Source organism: Nilaparvata lugens, chromosome 6, assembly GCF_014356525.2.
Source record: "Nilaparvata lugens isolate BPH chromosome 6, ASM1435652v1, whole genome shotgun sequence".
Classification (NCBI taxonomy): Eukaryota; Metazoa; Arthropoda; class Insecta; order Hemiptera; family Delphacidae; genus Nilaparvata; species Nilaparvata lugens.
Genome location: NC_052509.1, coordinates 37,793,554 through 37,814,822, shown reverse-complemented (window position 1 = coordinate 37,814,822; position 21,269 = coordinate 37,793,554). Strand labels below are relative to the sequence as shown.

Genomic DNA, 21,269 nt, shown 5'->3' with positions numbered 1-21,269 from the left:
GCAGTCTCATATGAATGATAGGATGAGGGCGATAATGATAACTGCCAGCAAAAAACTTTGAAAATAAGGGGAAAGTAAGAATAAAATGAGTTTGAATGTGCAAATAAAGAAAAATAATATTTAAAGAGTGACATATTTTAACAATGATAGAAATATCAGCGAAAATTATGGTTGCTGATTAAAAATTCAGTTATTCTGATTCTCTCTCAGAAGCATCGTTATTGTGTGCTTGAAACTTAATGGGCCATCAGAAAACACGTCCACCCCACAGCCAAGTCCATTCAACAATCTTGGCATGTGGTTGAGGGGGGAAAAATATGCATTAAATGTCCTACACCTCTGTACCGCGAATAGGGAATGCCATCTTCGCCTGAGAGTGGGCACGGCGAATCCAATTCTTCCCAGGAGATAAGAAGAATCAACCTCATTCATTAGTATCTTACGGAAAAGAATCAAAGATGATACCTCTCTCCTGAGCTTAAGAGCATCAACTTCAAACAATGATCTTAATCGACGTGTAGGAAAACCCCTCTCACAGGAATGCCCGAATTTTTTGAAGAAGAGGAATCTTAGAAATTTATTTTGCATTCTCTCAAGTTTTATTACATAGGTGATCTGATAAGGACTCCAGACCGGCGCTGCATACTCAAGCTGGCTTCGAATCAAAGACTTGAACAAGTATAAAATGGGCTCCCACCTCTCGAAGCTTGAGCAAGTTCTAAAAACAAAGCCCATCATCTGATTGCACTTTGATAACAGGTGTTCAATGTGCTTATCAAAATCCATATGAGCATCCATAATCACTCCCAGATCCCTATACTCTTGCGAATGGTCCAACAAAATATTACCAATATTGTAGCCATAATGGAAAGGTTCCCTCTGTCTGGTAAACGATACCACCTTACATTTTGCCACATTCAGCGTGAGTCTTGATTCCAAACACCACTTCTGCAGTGCATCAATATCTTTTTGAAGCAACGAACAGTCATCAACAGACCTAATCTGTCTAAATATTTTGGTATCATCTGCAAACATGAGGCACTCCGAGCTATTCAGCACACTAGGAAGGCCATTCACATATAACAAAAACAACAAAGGACCAAGATTGGAACCCTGTGGTACCCCTGAAGTGCAACAGTAGGGCTCGGATTGACAATGATTGAAGCAGACAAATTGAACTCTATTTGAAAGGTAACTCCTCAAAAAGACCAAAGCACCCTCATCAAACCCGAGACACTCCATTCTATCGAGCAGAATACCGTGATCCAAAGTATCAAAGGCCTTAGAGAAGTCCGTATATATCACATCAACACGACCCCCAGCATCCAAAACCCTCGACACCTTGTCAACAAACTCTAGAAGGTTCGTTACCATTGAACGACCAGGGAGGAAACCGTGTTGGGATTGAACAATCCTGAGTTGTACATATGAAAATATTTGCTTGTACAGGATCCTCTCAAAAATCTTTGCAAAGACATTTAAAATTGCAATTGGTCTATAATTACTAGCAAAAGACCTGTTTCCAGACTTGAACACTGGTGTCACCCGTGAGCACTTCCAGACCCCAGGAAATTCGGACTTACAAACACACAAATTGAAAATGTAATGCAATGGGCCACACAAAAATTCCCAGCAACCCTTGACAACAAAGGCGGGTATCTTATCAGGGCCTCCAGTAGCACGAGAGTTGAGCAACTTAATTGCATCAACCACATCCTCCCTTGAAATGTGGGTGAGACTAAAGGGATCACAAGGAGTCTGTCCGGCAATCCTCCCAGAGTCCACCAAGGGTTCAGCATCCATTGCTGAAGCATTGGACGAAAACAGATCAGCAAAAGCATTAGCAGTATCAGCACCCTGTATATCCTATCATTATGCTTGATAAATTCTTCGTTTAGATGAGAGAAACGCTTGTTGTTCACATATTTCCAGAACTCCCTTAGGTCACAACCAACCCTCTCTTCAACAGATCTTACATAGCTCGAGTAGGCTGTTGCTATCTTAGCTTTGACTCGGGATCGCACAAGTTTGAACTGCTCATCGTGGTACCTGGAGTAGCTCTGCTTCCTACTCAACCTATTTTTAAGCTTTAGATCACTCACTATGTCCCGAGAGAACCAGGGAGGGTATTTTGAGTGCTTGTATTGACTGACCACAGGAACATTAGCATCCAAACACATATACAGGATCTTGTAAAATTCCTCTACAGCAATTTCAACCTCCTGACTATTATAAACAGGATCCCAGGACACGGAACTCAGAGTGCGATATGGATTCAAGAAGTCAGCATTCTGAAGCAAATTGCTCCACTTATTGCTTCACCCATAGCAGACATTACAAATAAAATTTTTGTTACAGGTATATTCCCTGATCATTTCAAAATTGCTAAACCAAAACCATTATTTGAAGGTGGTGACAAAACTAAAGAAAATAACTACAGGCCAATCAGCCTTCTCAGTAATTTAGCTAGAATTGTTGTAAAACTAATTAAAGTAAGACTAATAAATTTTTTATACAAGCACGATATAATAGAGAAATGTCAATTTTGTTTTCAAAGTAATTGGTCCGGCCAGAGCATTCGAACTGTAGTGCCAAATGCCAGACTGGTTCTGCAAATAGCAGCTGTGTTTGCGCACGCGCAAACCATCCTGCTTGCCTGGTTTTCATTTCTTGCTTTCGTCCATTAGTCGTCCTAGTTCAGTCATTCTTGTCAGCCCATTGTCTTGTTGTGAAGACCGAGTTTGTATTTTGTAATGTAATTTCAATCGGAGATTTCTTGTAGATAATTGTTTGAGTATAGTGTGTGTGAATAAATAAATATAACAGCGTAAATAGTGTTGAATTGAATTAATTTGAATCGGATTTGAATTTATAAAGAATCCAGTTTGAGCTTTGTTCAAATACAATACAGAGCCTGCAAGTTGAACGTGAAAAAACAGCCTGGAAGCGAAAACCTGTCTTTTTCCCAGATTTCTTTCCTCCCTGAATCTGATCAAAACACCTAATAAAGGCTTCGAAGGGCAAGTAGACAAAATTGGATTAAATCTGGTGAGTTTTTGCTCTTTTTTATTGTTCATTAATGCAGAGTTTAACTGTACAATTAACCTGGCTCAAATTGAAGATTAAATTTTGCTCCTTGTTTGTATTTGATAATTTGAATAGTAAATTACAGTCCTCTGGTAGCTCTAGCCTGAGCTTTGTTCAGAACATTTCTGGTCCTCCAAACCGTGATGAATTTAGATTTGTAATTTGTTGATTAATTCACACACATTGGATTTAAGCAGTTTTGTAGTTGTCCAGTAGTGGCATGTTGAGAATGGTCTGATCCATGCTCAACTTAGTTTGTTGTAGCCTTGTTCTAAGAGCAAGGTTTCTTGTCAATTTGTATTTGTCTGAAATTAAATTTATTTCAGTTAAAATTGTAATTTTCCTGAAACTAGGCTCATTGTGCTCTTTTTCGGGAATTTGTTTGTTTGTTGGATTTTGTATTGTCCATTTGTATTGTACATGTTAGTGAAGGTTAATCACAGCATGATTTTGTTTGTTCAATTCAACAAGTTATCATTTGTTTGTGAGTTGTTGGAAGAACATTATCTAATCATATAGTTTTGTCTTCAGCAGTAACTTATCTTGTGAATTGATAATCAAAGTTTAACTTTGATAACTTACTAGTCGTGATTCTTCCTTCCATTTAGTTTTGAACTCATTCTTGTTTTTTTTGTCTGTTTGTATTGTCGGGGCTGAATTGTTTTGTGTATGAGTTCAAGATGGAGGAAAAATTACAGAAACAAATCAGGGTGCATCGCGCTAAACTGGAACAATTGTATGCTACATTGCAAAAAATTTATGACCTGTCTAAAAATGTCTCTGATCCAAAAGTTGCTGAGCAATTTTTAATCTTGTATCCTCGGGTGTCTCAGACCATTTCGGATTATGAAAAGACAGAATTAGTGGTTAATGAGTTGGAACTTGAGTTGAATAAAGACCATGTTGTAGCATTCAACGACTCACATCTAGATCTGTTTCAGTATATTGAAGTAGCGGCTAACACTCTCAAACAGAAAGAGGCGACTGATGCTATTGCTCAATCTTCGGCAGCTTCAGCAGCTAGTGCACAGCCGGTCGTGTCCGAGTCAGTACTGCCTAAAATCGACCTTCCGAAATTTGATGGGAACCAGACTCAATGGTCGGTGTTTTATGAACTATTTAAGGCATTGGTACATGACAACAAGAGTTTGAATGATCAGCAGAAGGTTCAATATCTTGTAAGTAGACTCACTGGACAAGCAGCAAATATTTGTCATCATTTGCCACCATTGGCTAATAATTATCAAATAATTTGGCAGGCATTATTGACCCGCTATAACGATCCACGGGCGCAAGTCGATGCCTATTTCAAACAAATTTTTGAATTTTGTCCAATAAAATCAGAATCAAAGGCAGGTTGTATTGCCATTTTGGATGGGTTTTGCAGTTCAATCAATGCAGTGAAGAGATTGCGACTCACTGATTTGTCAGACTCGATATTCCTCTATCATGGCTTGAGATTGCTGGATCCAAGTTCTCGTAGAAATTTTGAATCGGCCGTCCGTGACAAGGCTATGCCAACTTATACCGATTATGTCAAATTCATTGAAAAGCAAATTAAGACTCTTCCTTCTGATGAGAAACAGACTGAATCGTTTAATATGAGGCACAAAAAGGATAATAAATCAAAGGTGTTTGTGGTTCAATCTAATGATTCATCTAACGATGCATCTGGTAAAAAGCCAAATTGTCTGAAGTGCTCTAAACCGGGTCATCGGTTAGTAGATTGTGCAAGTTTCTTGAAAATGACTCCTTGGGATCGTTATTGTTTGATTAAAGGAAAGTTTTGTTGTTTTTGTTGTCTTGATGTGGATCATTTGAGTAGAGATTGTCGTAGTAAAACTCAGTGTGCTCAATGTCGAGAATCTCATCATTCGTTATTGCACTTTTCCAGATCAAGTTCCAATGAAGGTGTTGCGTCCTCGTCGAACTCTAAGGCAGGTGGAACATCACCTATTAGTTGTTGTTCTACATCCAACGATGTAGAAAATTCGACCGTTGTGTTGTCGACTGTCACTGCACATATTCGAGATTGTAATGATCAGCTTTGTGATGTTCATTTCTTGATTGACACCGGGAGTCAGTGTCATTTCGTTACAGCCAAATTGTGTCGGCATTTGAGACTACCATTCCAGCCCATGAAAACCGTTGTTCGTGGACTCGGTGGTGGTACTAGTGAAGTTTGAGGTTGTACTTGTGTGTCGATTCAGTCGAAGTTGGATCCTACTGTCAGTTTTCGATGGATGCCACAGTGGTAGATAGAATCATCGACAAGTTGCCTTCTTGTGAAATCGACAGATCCAAACTTCATCATCTTGAAAATCTCACACTGGCTGACGACAAATTCTACCTTCCTAGTAGAATAGATGGCATCATTGGTGTGGAGTTAGTTCCTCACTTGCTACGTGGGAGTCCTAGTATAGGTGAATCGCACGAATTGATGACTGTTAATAGTGTCTTTGGTCACATTCTGATGGGGAGAGCGCCGATTCTCACTTCAACAACGAATGTGTCGAATTGTTTTACAGCCATCTGTAGTCCATTCGTTAGTAGTCCATCGTTGGATAGTTTTGTGGAACGTTTTTGGGAGTTGGAATCGTGCCCTGCACCAAGCTGTCAACTGAAACCGGAAGAGTTGGAGTGTGAGGTAAATTTTCGGAAGTCTGTACATTGTGTAAATTCTGGTCGTTTTGTTGTTGCCTTGTCATTTGCAGAGCCGCCCAGCAGCTCGGGAGATTCGTATGCGGTCGCCGAACGCAGACTGCTGACTTTGGAGAGACGACTAGCGCTTGACAGCAATACTTGTATTTCATATCATGAAATATTGATCGATTACCTACGTCAGGGTCACATGTCGTTTGTAGCACATCAGACAGACCGAGGTGGTTACTACATACCACATCACGCCATCGTGAAAGCAAGCAGCACTACCACGCCCATCCGAATTGTATTTGATGCTGGTTCCAGAACATCATCGGGTTTGTCATTGAACCAGATTCTTCATGCTGGTCCCAAATTGCAGACTGACATTTTTGTTTTGTTAGATAATTTTAGTTTGTTCCCAATCGCACTAACTGCCGACATTAAACAAATGTATCGACAGATATTAGTGGAGGATTCCTGCCGTCGTTATCAGCGTGTATTGTGGAGATTTTCGCCGGAGGATCCGATCGAAATTTATCAGCTCAATTGTGTTGTTTTTGGTGTTTCAAACTCTCCATATTTGGCGCTTCGCACCGTCCACCAGCTTGTAGAGGAGGATGGAAATCGTTTTCCAGCAGCCAAGGCGAGAATACCAAGAGACATGTTCATGGACGACTTAGTCACATCTGTCGCCACAGAGTCAGAGGCCGCGGAGCTGTATTGGACAGCGCGCAGTCCAAGCAGCTGTTTGAGGGAGGAGGTTTCTCGCTCACAAAGTGGACTTCAAATTCACCATCAATGTTGGAGAAATTCTCGGAGGAGGAGAAATCGTTTTCGTACAAGGATTTCGAAGCAGACAACTCCTTGGCTATCTTGGGATTGAATTGGTAACCTAGTACTGATCTGTTTCAGTTTTCCGTCAAGTGTGGTGAGGTCGTCGCTACTAAGCGTTCTATTCTGTCAGTGATGGCTCGTATCTATGATCCACTTGGTCTCTTGTCACCGTTTACATTATTTCTAAAATGTCTTGTCCAGAAACTGTGGAAATTAGGAGTGGATTGGGACGAGAAGCCGCCTGAGTCTATATGCACTCTTTGGGAGAATTGTCAAAAAGAGTTGCCTATATTATTGAAATTTGCTGTTCCACGTCACGTTGGTTTGTTTCAGAATTCTCACATCAGTTTGATTGGTTTTTGTGACGCATCATTGTCTGGTTATGGTGCAGTTATCTATGTGAAGTCACAGAAGGAGAGCGAGGAGCCAAGAGTTGTATTATTGTGTTCAAAGTCCAAGGTAGCACCATCTAAAGTTGTTTCAATACCTCGTTTGGAGTTGTGTGCGGCACTCTTGTTGGCAGAACTCATGAATTCAGTAGTCACTATTATTAGTGAACGTTGTCATGTGTCTCATATTGTCGCACTCTCTGATTCTACAGTCACCTTGTGTTGGATTAATGCTCCATCCGCGAAATGGCAAACTTTTGTTGGTAATCGCGTCGCAAAAATACAGGATTCCTGTATACAGGAGTGGATGCATGTTGCCGGAATTGAAAATCCCGCTGACTGTTTGTCTAGAGGTTTATCACCAGTTGAGTTTGTGAACTTTCCGTTGTGGCTCTCAGGTCCATCATGGATAGCAGAGGACGAATCCGATTGGCCCGTCCGAACTCAAATGGAAGAGATAGTGGATCCACCGGAGGCGAAAAAACCGTCAGTGTTGACAGTCACAAAATCTCCTGATTGTAACAGCAATACAGTATATTCATTGATTGGTCGTTGTTCGGATTATGGTCGTCTTTTGAGAATTGTAATTCTTGTTCTCAAATTCTTACGAATCTTACCCCAATCAGAAGAATCAGATTTCGATGTTGCTGAGAGGTATCTATGTAAAGTGGTACAGAAGATACATTTTGCATCTGAATTTGGGCAATTAGAGAAGGGAGAAGATTGTTCTATGCGCCTACGTCGCCTGTCTCCATTCATTGATAAAGGTGTGATTCGCGTCGGCGGTCGTTTGTCTCATGCTGGACTGGAATTTGAGACTTGTCATCAGATGATCTTACCAAAATCCGACACTTTCGTATCGATGTTGATTGATTATCATCACAAGAAGAACTGTCATGCTGGACCTTCGTTATTGTTGTCCTTGATCAGACAGAAATTCTGGATACTGTCTGCTCGCTCTATTATTCATATTTGTATCTTTAAGTGTAATCGTTGTTTCCGTGTTCGACCTAGTAATAATGCAATTATATCCACTCCCAACTCAATAGTTGTGGTGATTGTTGCATTTTTTTTCTTTTGTGTTGTTTTTTGGTGTTGGTGTTTTTTCTTTTTGTCATGTCTGGATTTTTCCCTTCCTTGGTTTTTCAGTTTTTGTAACTTGGCTGAAAAATAGTTTTTCAGAGGCAGGGGTATGGTCCGGCCAGAGCATTCGAACTGTAGCGCCAAATGCCAGACTGGTTCTGCGAATAGCAGCTGTGTTTGCGCATGCGCAAACCGTCCTGCTTGCCTGGCTTTCATTTCTTGCTTTCGTCCATTAGTCGTCCTAGTTCAGTCGTTCTTGTCAGCCCGTTGTCTTGTTGTGAAGACCGAGTTTGTATTTTGTAATGTAATTTCAATCGGAAATTTCTTGTAGATAATTGTTTGAGTATAGTGTGTGTGAATTATAAATATAACAGCGTAAATAGTGTTGAATTGAATTAATTTGAATCGGATTTTGAATTTATAAAGAATCCAGTTTGAGCTTTGTTCAAATACAATACAGAGCCTGCAAGTTGAACGTGAAAAAACAGCCTGGAAGCGAAAACCTGTCTTTTTCCCAGATTTCTTTCCTCCCTGAATCTAATCAAAACACCTAATAAAGGCTTCGAAGGGCAAGTAGACAAAATTGGATTAAATCTGGTGAGTTTTTACTCTTTTTTATTGTTCATTAATGCAGAGTTTAACTGTACAATTAACCTGGCTCAAATTGAAGATTAAATTTTGCTCCTTGTTTGTATTTGATAATTTGAATAGTAAATTACAGTCCTCTGGTAGCTCTAGCCTGAGCTTTGTTCAGAACAGTAATAGAAGCACAGAGGATGCATTATGTTGTTTCATAAATGAGATTAGTGATAATTTAAATAACAGAAATAAAACCATGTCAATATTTCTAGACCTATCTAAAGCATTCGACACGATACCACATGAAACACTTCATAAAATTACACAAAATAGGAATTAGGGGAATTACTTTAAATTTATTCAGAAGCTACTTACAAGATATATCCCAAATTTTAAGCAATGGCTTGACTTAAACACCATGAGTTTAAATGTGAATAAAACAAAATTTATAACGTTTTCACCAACTTCCCATGGACAACCGGACAATCATTTTAAATTAAAACTGCACTCCAATTGCTCTGACCGCTCAAAATGTAATTGCTTAGAAATACAAAAAGCCAAAAATACAAAATATCTTGGAGTAATAATTGATGAAAACTTGAATTGGCAACCTCATGTATCTATTCTATGTAAAACATTTAAATATATATCATATAAATTCTATAAATTCAACAAAATATTGAACATCAAAAACTTGAAAACTGTATATCATGCCTTAGTACAATCGGTTTTACAATATGGGGTAGTCATATGGGGTGCAGCATTTGATGTACACCTGAACAACCTTTTTATTGTCCAAAAAAATATTATTGAATCCATTTTGAATAAACCGAGATTATACCCCACTCATTTAATTTTCCAGGAATTTGATGTATTTACAATTGGACAACTCTACGTTAAAACTTTACTTGAATACTTATTGAAAAATAAAAGCAAATTTCATAAATTAAATCAACATGTCTACAGTTTCAGACCAGCTTCAGTTTCAGCTTCATTAGAAGATAATTGATTTACACAAGCAGCAAATTAATAAATGACATATCTTTTGATTTAAATGATAAAATATCGAAGAAGAGCATAACAGAGTGGATTGAAGGTGAATATTTCTTCACTTTGAACCTAGCATTGTGATTTGTTTTTTTTTCTGTTTTAGTTTTCAGTTTGGTATTTCTCTGAATTCTGACCTTTTATAAATTATCAATATAGGAGTGAATTATTCTACTTTGGACCACATTTTTAATGTATATTGATTTAAATTATATTTTGTGTCTACTTTTGTTATAAAAAGCTTTTCGTTTTAATTTCTAGTTATTTTAAGGATTTTTTTTAAGCAACTCTCACCAGCTGGCAAAGATTTTTCTTTTTGCTGGTGATGCCTAGAAATTTTATAATTGTTTTTTTCTGCTCTCATGTATATGCATGTATGTGTAATATTGTATTATGAACATTTTATTTTAATTTTTGCTCGTGTATGTATATGTATGAGTAAATTATTGTTTGTTTTCTTTTTGGCAATAAATGAATTTGATTTGAAAATTTGATTTTGTTATTGCAACGCTATCTCGCTCCAAAAATGGTCCGCAGGCTTTTGGCGTAAGTTTTGAATTTTTGGTTCAGTACTGTTTTCTAGATGGGCACTGTCTTCTTATTTCTAAAGTTATTTCGTTTTATAATACAACATTACTTATTCATAGCCTCTCTCACACCTGATACCTTTGCCTGTCATCTCAGGAGCTACCTATTTCTTCCAAAAAGCCTTGAATGCTCTCTTGGCGCTCCCTCAGCTTTCTTTGTCTCAAGAGTCCTATTTTTTTTTGCAATTAGTTTTGATTTTGAGTTGAAGAGTTTACGGAGTGCTCGATTTGCAAATGATTAACATAAATACAAATCCTAATTAGCTATATCGTATTAAACAGAATTTAGGATGACATTAAGCGAGAAAGTTATGTTTGCAATGCTGGAGAAAATAAAAAATGAGATCAATAGTAACACGCTCACAATTATCAAGCGAGTGATTAGTGAATTGAATATTTCATGGTTGCTTGAAGAGCAGAATAAAAGAATTGATAAGCTAACTGAGGAGAATGATAGGTTGAAACTCGAGGTATCGCGGCAACGGGCAGTAATTGATTCCATGCGGAGAGAAAAATGTTATATTTTACGGTATGGAGGAGAAAGAGGGTGAGAGTCGTGATCAGATACAAAATACTGGATTTAAGTAATAGTGTAATGAAAGTTGAACTGAAAGAGACAGATATAGATTTTGTCAAACGATTAGGAACTGCTGGTCCCGGTACCAAACGCCCAATAATGTTGCCATTGGTATCAAGCATGAAGAGACAGAATATTCTAAGATATGGGGCAAGATTAAAAACTCGTAAGCTATCTGTCTATCCAGATTGTGACAAGGAAACTAGGGAAAAGAAGAAGTTATATTCAACTCAGAAGCAACTGCGGGATGCTGGCTATGACGTTAAAATCAAGGGAATTGGACTTCTAATCAATGGTAATTATGCTACTTTGAATGATTTAACAGGAGACGCGTTGAACAAGTACTTGAAGAGGCCTCGCTATCAGCGTTCTTTGCGTCGCATAAAAGTAAGAGAATCGTCCATCAGGAACAGAACCCAGCAAGAGGTGCAGCTACAACTGGAGCAACATAACACAACTTCTCCGTCCACAACGCAGCAAGTCAAAGTGGAGAAAACCTTCGGAACGTCAATAATTAGTAGGATAATGCCGTAACGGAATTGGAATGTTTGAAGGTAGCACCTTCCAATGTAGCTGAATTCGCTAATAAAGTTGACAACACAGACTTTTGAGAGAGAACGAAAGGGTTCAAGTATGTGAAACAACACCTTATCACTGAGAAATTGTGCCTAATTGAAAATTATCACTACATCTAATTAAAAATTGGGCTGCTTACTAGCGATCATATTTCATTTTTAATCAGGACATTGACATTTGGTATAGCGAGTGGAGGCTATTTATGGAGTCTATAGTATAGCGCATGGTAGTTCCGCAAAAATAACAGTTTAGAAGAGTAGTGAAGAGGCCATGTTCTTAGAATAATTTCGAGATTACTTATGTTCAATTTCTGAAGGAAAATTCTGAAAAGACAATTCACCTGTGTTGAATTTCTATCATTTGGTTTTTTAAATTTGTTTTTTTCTTGTTCAAATTAGTGCACATTCTTGAACTCAAATATAATGTTAACTTTATTTTAAAATTGAATATTATCATGTCACTTACATCTCCCCCCGGACGGAATCAATCCATGGGGTGATTAGCCAACATAATAATTATTATTTCAAAATTCAATTTGTTTGTAATGTATTTGAAAATCAATAAAGGCATTCATTATTATTATTGAACATTGAAACCAGCTTGAAACGGGGAAGTAGTACAATCACAGACACTGTTTCACACATTCTATGAAGATTATTAGAAGAAAAGCTTGATGATGTTGTCACTTCAATCACTGCAAACATGAAATGAAAAAATAAACTATTTCTCTTTCCGAATTCAACTTGAACATCATATCACTCAAAAGGGTTTTTTGAACTTTCTTCACTCGCTTGTTGTTTTGAAATATGGCTCGTGGATAAGAACATAAAAATATGAACCAATACCTAAGCTGAACCTCATTATGAAGTTTGAACTATTGGTTCTTGGAAAATGTGATCTAACTCTTAAAAAAGCGATGAATGACTGAGAAAACCAGGCGTGATTTAAGGAATGAAATATGTATGTCAGTTTACTCGCGAAAACTCCGGCACTCAGGAGCGTGCGAGGAGCTTGGTTGTCGGGTTCGGTGAGGACAACCAAGCTCCTTGCATCAACCAGTATCCCCGACAGTAAATCCCCTACTGGTTCGGAGGGGACTAGTTGTCGGGATCGTAGACAACTAAGCTCCTCGGACGCTGACGACAACCAAGCTCCCCGTCAGTAAAGCTCCTCTCTCAGGAGCTCAGTTGACGCCGTCAGTAAATCCGCTCGAAAGTGGTTTTAAAAGGAGCTTGGTTGGCGCGTTCTCAAAAGAGGGTATAGAGGGTAACAATAGAACGTGAACTTGGAATAGTGAAATAACACATCATTTCAAAGAGCTCATGTTAGGAATATCACAAAATTCCACTGAACAGAAAGGGTAGAGAATTTATCGAGCTATATTTTGGGATAGTTAGTTATGTCGGTTCAACGCATTGTTCTCAATATATGAGCGTGGAAGGAAAAATGCAACTTTTAAACCACCCTCATCCCCTTAGCACATGAGTTAAGAATAACCTTTGATATGTTCTCCTCCTAACTAGTCTCAACAAAGCTGCAAAGTCAAAAATTGTGTTCAAAACATTCCCCTCCAAATTCTTTTGTCAATTGGTCTATTGTTGCAAAACTGGATTTTTCACACTCAACAACACTGAAACTGCTGCAGCAGTTGTAGGGAAATAGCGTAAAAGTGTGAAATTATACATCGAATTGCAGAGAATTCAATGCTCCATAAGCTCATAATCAGCATCGATTTTTAAAAAGTTATAAGAGCAAAAATAGAAAAAACAATAATGAAATCTGAGCATTGTGTCGAAAGTTATGGGTGTTTGAAATTTTGATCCTCATGGACGCCTCTCAACTAGGAAATACCATACAGAAACAATAGTATAAGTAGATATCCCATGGTGTAGGGCGTTTATGCAGCAACTTTTACTGTTATCTCAAGCCGATAGTCCACGTAGTTCTTTCCCGAGAATCTGTGTGACGCTGGTAGTATCTCATATTGTGCCGTTCATACACTCTTACCCGGTCAAAACAGTAAAAATCGACAATAATCGATAGTAATCTGCTTGAGATAACAGTAAAAGTTGCGACATAAACGCCCTATACCATAGGATATCTACTTAAGCTATTGTTTCTCTATGGGAATACTTAAAAGACCCCTATTATAAAACTGCTGTTAGGAAACTACTATTTCCTAACAGGCTTCTATGTTCATGTTTCAAATAAATTATTAACTTAGATGTATGAGCCTTAGCTAACCTACATGATGATTGATCCCATTCTAGGAAGAAAGGCAAGGCTAAAGAAGGAAAGAAAGGATGTAACAATCACTTATGGTATTAAATTTCAAAGACTTGATGCAATTCCGGTAAGATCTTCATAATTCCAAATTTAATTATTCTTGTACAAAATTATTTTCGGCGATTACTTTGTGACGTCTATTATGTATTATATTTATATAAGCGAGTCTATTTTACAGCTCCAGCCGTTTCTCACATCCCATCTGCCATTTATTGCGATTATTCCAGTCTCCCTGGTCCAGATTTCTATTCCTCATACACGTATACACCTGTTTGTTCCACAGTTCGGGCGGTCTACCTCTCCTTCTTTTCCCAGGTGGATCCCAATTCAGTATCTTTTTGGGCCACCTCTCATCTCTCATCCTCTGTGCATGTCCTAACCATACAAGGCGCTTCTTTTCAATCTGCTCTACTGTTGTGTCCAGTTTCCCTATTCTGTTCTTTATCTCCGTATTCCTCACTCGATCCATCCTTGAAACACAACAACTCCGGCGCAAGAAATCCATTTCCACAGCATTTATTCTTTGAGTGTCTCGTTTTGTTAATTCCCATGTTTCAGAGCCTTAGAGCAATATACTCTGTACAATATTGAATGATACATTTTTATTTTTGTGGGATTTGTAATATTTTTGGACCAAAGTATGGAATTTAATGTTTGTGTTGCCTGCCTAGCCTGTCCAATTCTACTTGTGATCTCTCTCTTGGAATTGCTCTCTGATGATATTACACTGCCCAGGTATTTATATTCAACACATTGCATCACCTTATGATCTCCAACTTGTAGATCCTTAGCTGTACCTCCTGAGACTAGGCATTTGGTCTTCTTGAAATTTATTTTCATTCCATTTCCTTCATAAGAATCAGCAAGCTTCCTGATCATGTAATGAATATCATGTTCATCACCAGCCATTATTACGTGATCATCAGCGAACAAGAGTGAGTAAATATATTCGTTATTTATTGGGATACCCATTCATTTACATTTTCTTTTCCATTCTTGTAATATATCCTCAAGGTAGATTTTGAACAGGGTTGGAGAGAGGCAACAGCCTTGACGTACGCCCTTTTTTGAACCAAATGGTTTTGACACTCTGTTTCCAATTTTATAACATTTTCTTGGTCCTTGTAAATTTCTTTGACAGCAGAAATATAATGTTCGTTAATAGCTGATTTGTCTAGAATTTCGAAAAGTCTCTGTATTGGTACAGTATCAAAAGCTTTTTCCAGATCGATAAATATCAAGTGGGTTTCCTAATTCATCAGTTTCCTCTTTTCAATGAGTTGTTTTAATGTAAACATATTGTCAGTACAAGAGCGTCCTGCGGTAAATCCACTTTGTTCTTCTCCTATATTGATTTCTTTTTCAATTCTCTTTCTTATTATGCGTCCGTACAGTCTCCCCATTGTAGCTAATACTGTGATACCTCTATAATTTGCACAGTCATCACGTGGTCTCTTCTTGTGGATAGGTGTCAAAAAGCCAAGCTTCCAATCTTGGGATTGGACAATTTTCTGTCTTGTTCATCCTTTGATACTAGCCAGTTGTTGTAAAGCCTTTTCTTCTCCGAAACAATTTTCTCAATGCTTTCCGTCCACCAAGAGTTTCTCTTTTTTCCTACCTGTTTTTCACGTTCGCCAAGAGCTTCTCCAGCTGCAGTATGTATTGCTTCTTTCAATGCACCAAACTCTTCTTCTGCCGTACCTGTTGTGCGAGTTTGAAGCTTGGAAGATAGTCTCAATTTATAAAGAAAGCTTATTGAGTCATCCTCTAAACTCTCTGTCATATACTTCCTCTGGTATTCTACTATGTATATAGTCTACTATGTATTCTTGAAAATTTCAACAAGCTAAACGGGTTTGTTATTATGTATTATTTTTCATTCTACACTTTTTAATTTTTTGTAAATGTAAAAAGAGAATATTTTTTTTACTGGTGACTATTTGTATAGAGATTGTCTACTATGGACACTTGAGAAAATTAATGAGCTACCGGGTTTATTAGTATGTATTATTTTTCATTCTACACTTTTCCATTTTTTTGTAAATGTAAGAGAGAATATATTTCTTTTTCTGGTGACTATATATTATAGCTTAGAGATATTTTAATGTATTTTCCTCATCCTTCTTTCAATGAATGTTGCAGACAACTCAACCAATCATAATGATTGGTTGCAATGTGGGGGGGGGCCTAGTGCAGTTCCAAGTATGAAAAGCAATAGATGCATTAGAGAGAGACAGCCAGCCAACCTGCAAGAGAGTAGACCGCCGTTGTAGAGAGCGGACAGCGCGATGACCGGCGACGTGTCACTGGGCGACTTCCACGTGCTCAGCACTTGTGCCGGTTGCCGCGTGTCGTACAGCGTCACGACGCCGTTCTGCGACCCCGTGTACAGCTGGGTCTGGTTGTATGAGCTCCAGCCGCACGACCACAGCATTGTGTCATCTGCAAAACCACAGCAAACCATTCATCTCAATTACAACTAAATGAACTTGTAAAATATATTAATTAATTCACTGACAGACAAACTAACAGCTTATGATTAATTGAAATTAAGATACTTCTATGCTGTTGTGAGTTGGAATAAGCAAAAGACCATATTTATTTATTGGATAGAGCAAACAATACAATAGTTGGATAAGAAAAAAACAGGCTATTGCCCAAAACTTCGTCTATTTCCTAATTTTGTCTTAAATCGTCCAAATATTTTGTAGGTTATGTCCATTTTAATTTCTACACCAAATCATCAATCTGAACTATAAATCAGAATGAAACAAACAATTTCAAATTTGGATAGATTGATGATAAAACATTAAACAAACTTTAATTCACAAAACATAGAATAAAAACATTTTCACACAACTTTCCTTGCCGTTATGAAAAATTCGGCGAAAACCGCATCTGTGTAAAAGTCGAGTTTTAAAAAATATAATTTAAAATTGATCAACTGACGAGATCAATTCTGCTCTTCCAGTGAATGATTCAATAGAATCAACAGTAGCCTCTCTCATTAAGTTTGCATTTGAATAATGACATTTTTTCGAATTTCGAGCCTATTTTCAATATTAGGTGAAGATGTTACAATACATCAATTGTAGAGATTTTCATGCTCAATCTTTTCCATTTTAAATTTTTCGTTGAAATTTTTTTTGACGCCTGATAATTTGAAATCTAAAATAAAATTTTGCATATATGGGGCGGAGCTCTAGAAATTTTTACAGATATGGGATTTGTGGAAGTTGATAGAACTTATCAATGACTATTTCAAGTATGAATTTGATCAAAATCGTTCGAGCCGTTTTTAAGAAAATCGCGAAAACCCCGGTTTTTGAAATAATTGTTGTCATTTTAGCTGCCATTTTGAATTACATTTGATGGAAATTGTTCGTGTCGGATCATTATAGTGTAAGGACCTCAAGTATCAAATTTCAAGTCATTCTGCTCCACTAGCAGCAGGGCCTTAGGCCTTCCACCACACTCACGTCGAGAGGGGCAAGTTGAACAACCGAGATACCGAGCGGATCAAGAATTATATTGCAAAAAGTTAAGTTAGTTTTCCGGCATCATGAGATACGTGAGTGTCCTGTGTTTTGGGATTACCAGTGGGAGTGATAGCTGTGGGTGAGTGCCAAAATTTCTAGCTTATTATAAAACATTTTCACCCGACCGAGACCCTAATTAGAGATGATTTTGTTGTTTAGTAAAATTTATAGTTAGCAGAATCTTTTGGCAGGTAGTTTTTGTGAGAATAATATTTTAATAAAATGTACTGCATATTTCGTTCTTTAAATTTCAAGTAATTGGCATAATAAATGAGAAATTCTTTAGGTAATACAATGTTGTTGTCTATCCGGTTCCCATGACTCCCTTGAAGTAATAATAAGATATCTTCAACCCCCATCAAGGGCGGTTACAGTCTCAACACCATGGTCATGCGAATCAGAGTGTTCAATATAATGCTATTGATAATACAGTATAAATATTTTAACCATTTTCTCAACCAAAGATTCAGAATAGAACTTTCTATTATCTATAAAATACATGCAATAATTAGTAACTGTGAACGTTATACTGTACTATATTGAAATGCAGTTTGTGCCAGAACAATGTTTAGCGGCCCTATATGTGTGGGATTTATTTTTATTTTGATAATATAATATTTATATTTTGATAAGTAGAAATGAATGAATGATGATGCTATCATGTTGATTGAGCTGCTTTCACTTGAATGCTATTTGGATTATTGAATATCAAATCAAAATAAAATTTATTTCTCTTCTGCTATAATACAAAATGAAATAGAGTATAATCATACGAGCCTACTTAGAGAATAATTTTAGGAAAGGCATAAGCCTGAGCGCAGGAAATCAACAAAAAGTTTAATTTTTGAATTACATACAGAATCAAAATAGCATAATATACAATATCTCAAAGGATATAATAATACATGATGAAATGGATTTTTATTTGATTAAAAGAGGGGGGGGGGAATTGATTATACAAATGACAGATGATTCACATTACCATTCGTTATGTGAAAGTAAGGAAAGAGAACTATGATAAAGTTTATGGATTTGAAACAATAGTATGATAGTGAAAAAACATATAGTGGCAATGAACTTGAAGGAAGCAAGCGGCGCTTGGTGCTGTATGAGTGTGAGTGGGAATTAATCAAAACATTATAATGTCAGTGATTTGAACTTTGTGTTTGTCCCTTGATTCAAAATATCAAAAGTCGACTCTTAATAAAATCTAACAAACATGTTTTCACAATGAAAGCTTTGGTGTTAAATAACAGCCATCTCTAGTAGTAATCAAGACGCTTTCTAGGTTTAACTATGGCTGATTCATCGAAAAGAGAGACGACAATAACATAGCGCTTTCATTTGTGTGCAAATAAAAGTGATGACTCAATATTCATTGCTAATTGTTCGACTTGTAAATTCAGTTCATAGTGCTTTCATGGAAACGGAGTCACGTATTGTAATTATTCTGTTTAGTCTGTGACTAAGATGTTAGGAAATTACAGTGAATCGGCCTTGCTGCTCCGATGTTTACATCGTCTCTTGGTTCCCAGAACAGAATATTAATAGTAGAAATACAGAGTTATCATAAAAGAATGGTGCGGTTTCGAACATGGTTTAAAGAAAAACCAAATTACTTACAGTTGATGTTGTTTATTCATCTAATTTGTCGTCTCAGGCAGTTTTTTTACATAATTGATAAATTTATTATGTGCGCCTTTAGTCGTTCGACAAAATATCCAAACTATAATCAATTTCTCTCCAAACATTCGCTAGCATTTCATTGGTTATGGTTGTCATTGCTTCATTAATCCTGTTTTTAAGTGGTTCAGGTAGATTTTTTCTTGTAAATTTACATCAAAAACATTGTTTATTCACAAGAAATCGCGAACTGAACCACTTTAAAACAGGATTAAAGAACCAATGACAACCATAATCGAAGAAATGTTATCGAATGTTAAGAGAGAAATTTATTATCATTTGGACATTTGTCGAGCGACTAAGGGCGCACTTATTGAAAGTTATTAATCATGTAAAAAAACTGTTTCAGACGACAAATTAGGTGAATAAAAAACATTAACTGTAAGTAATTTGGTTTTTCTTCAAACAATGTTCGAAACCGCACCATTCTTTTATGATAACCCTGTATATTTATCACTAGTGAAAAAGATTGAGTTTCGCTACGAACTCCACCAAGTTGTAAGAGTAGCCTAATTCATATAATTAGACTTAGGAAGCCGACGTTGCCGGTTAATTTGAGATGGGATTGTTACGAACCGTTGAACAACAAAATAGTTGAATTGGAGTTGGTGTCGATGACTTTGGCTTGCTTGTCGAGGGAACAGGTGAGCAGCAGATTGGGCTCGGTCGGGTGGAACGCCATGTCTCTGATGGGCTTCTTGTGCAGATGCACGAATTGCATTGAGCGCAGGTCGAAGCCATCAAGTCTCCGCACGCCAAACCCAGCAAACAGCGGGTTCGTTGACAGCTGTGATACGACCTACAACAAATTCACAACATCTCAACTACCTTTCTATCAACATTTGGGGAAGAAACAAGGGTAAATTTGGTGCGTTTATTGTTGATCCACTATTCGGCGCAATTTTGGATGAAATTCCAGCACAAAGAACCGGAATTACCTGAAACAACACAGAAAGCTTCCTAAAATATCAAATTTATGCACCTCGATGCAAGACTTTCATGATGCAGGGACTGGATTTGATTGAGGCTGCTGCTAAACATAAATACAAATACAGGGTGTTTCAGAAGTAGTGTCGAACATTTCAGGGTATTGTTCCTGGATGATAGGAGACTACAAATGTCGTATTCGAAGTGTCCAAAACTCAGCGGTTATCATTATAGCTGCCATTTTTTTCACTTAGGAGTTTTATCTTAAGAACGAAATGTTGTATTGATCTGAAATTTGGCTATAAAAACTCAACTTTAAAAAAAAAATAAAAAATGTACTATGTACATTTTCAAAATGGCGGCCATTTTAAATTTTTGATGACAAATTTCACAAAAACCTTTCACTTTACAGAAAATTTATAGAAGACAGAAAAAAATAACAGCTTTTATCAAGATTTCAAGGATACTTTATTTATTAAGATTGGTCAAAGAATAACAGAGAAATTAATTATTTTCGTACTGCATGCATGCACAAGACAAACAATATCATCTGAAAAACATTGTAAAATCAGCTGTTTGGCCATATGGAGCAATACCGAGTTTCAAAGCTTCTTCTTAATACAATTGGAATAAAAAGTTTAATATTAATGCTTAAATGCTGAGTGGTCATGCATGCAGTACGAAAAAAAATTTCTCTGTTATTCTTTGACCAATCTTAATAAATAGGGAATCACTGAAATCTTGATAAATTTTTTCAACTTTTTTGTATTTTGTGAATTTAGTGAACGGTTTCTGTGAAATTTGCCATCAAAAATTTAAAATTGCCGCTATTTTGAAAATTTACATAGAACATTTTTTATTTTATTTTTTAAAGTTGAGTCTTTATAGCATACATATTCGTGCCAAATTTCAGATCAATACAACATTTCGTTCTTGAGATAAAAATTCCTAAGTGAAAAAAACAAAATGACAGCTATGAGGATAACCGCCGAGTTTTGGACACTTCAAATACGACATTTGTAGTCTCCTATCATCCAGGAACAATACCCTAAAATGTTCGACACTACTTCTGAAATACCCTGTGTATTAGTGAGTGCCATACCTTCCCTCCATAAATGATGACATTTGCTTTGCCAAATCAGCTATTCAAAATTGACTGAGCAACTAGGTTGAATAAACTTCTGTGGTGTGAGCAGTACACTGATGCGCAATCATTTCATTAAGCATGGAGAGTAAAACAGAATTTCAGCTAAAAGACTGCTGTGAAGGGCAATGAATGACAATTTGAAAAATATTCACAAGCAAATATTGATATGAAGACAAAGACTGTTACTTTCGTAAAAAACAGAATGATAAGAAGAAGAACCAAGTATCCTTTTTAACTACTAATTCTAATGTAAAATACTATGACACTTTCGTATTGACTCAGGGT

At 36.9% G+C, this 21,269-nt stretch overlaps 1 protein-coding gene across 5 annotated transcripts in view; it reads right to left on the bottom strand.

Moving 5' to 3' along the window:
• The window catches only part of LOC111053509 (E3 ubiquitin-protein ligase RFWD3-like), a 136,662-nt gene that overhangs the window by 59,117 nt on the left and 56,276 nt on the right, over positions 1 to 21,269 (bottom strand). For all 5 annotated transcript variants that reach the window (XM_039430739.1, XM_039430738.1, XM_039430742.1 and 2 more), the window contains 2 exons: positions 19,487 to 19,709; positions 15,935 to 16,130 (listed from right to left, as the gene is read on the bottom strand). In XM_039430739.1, coding sequence (XP_039286673.1) covers positions 15,935 to 16,130; positions 19,487 to 19,709 — 419 coding nt within the window. The remainder of the gene's footprint in view (positions 1 to 15,934; positions 16,131 to 19,486; positions 19,710 to 21,269) is intronic.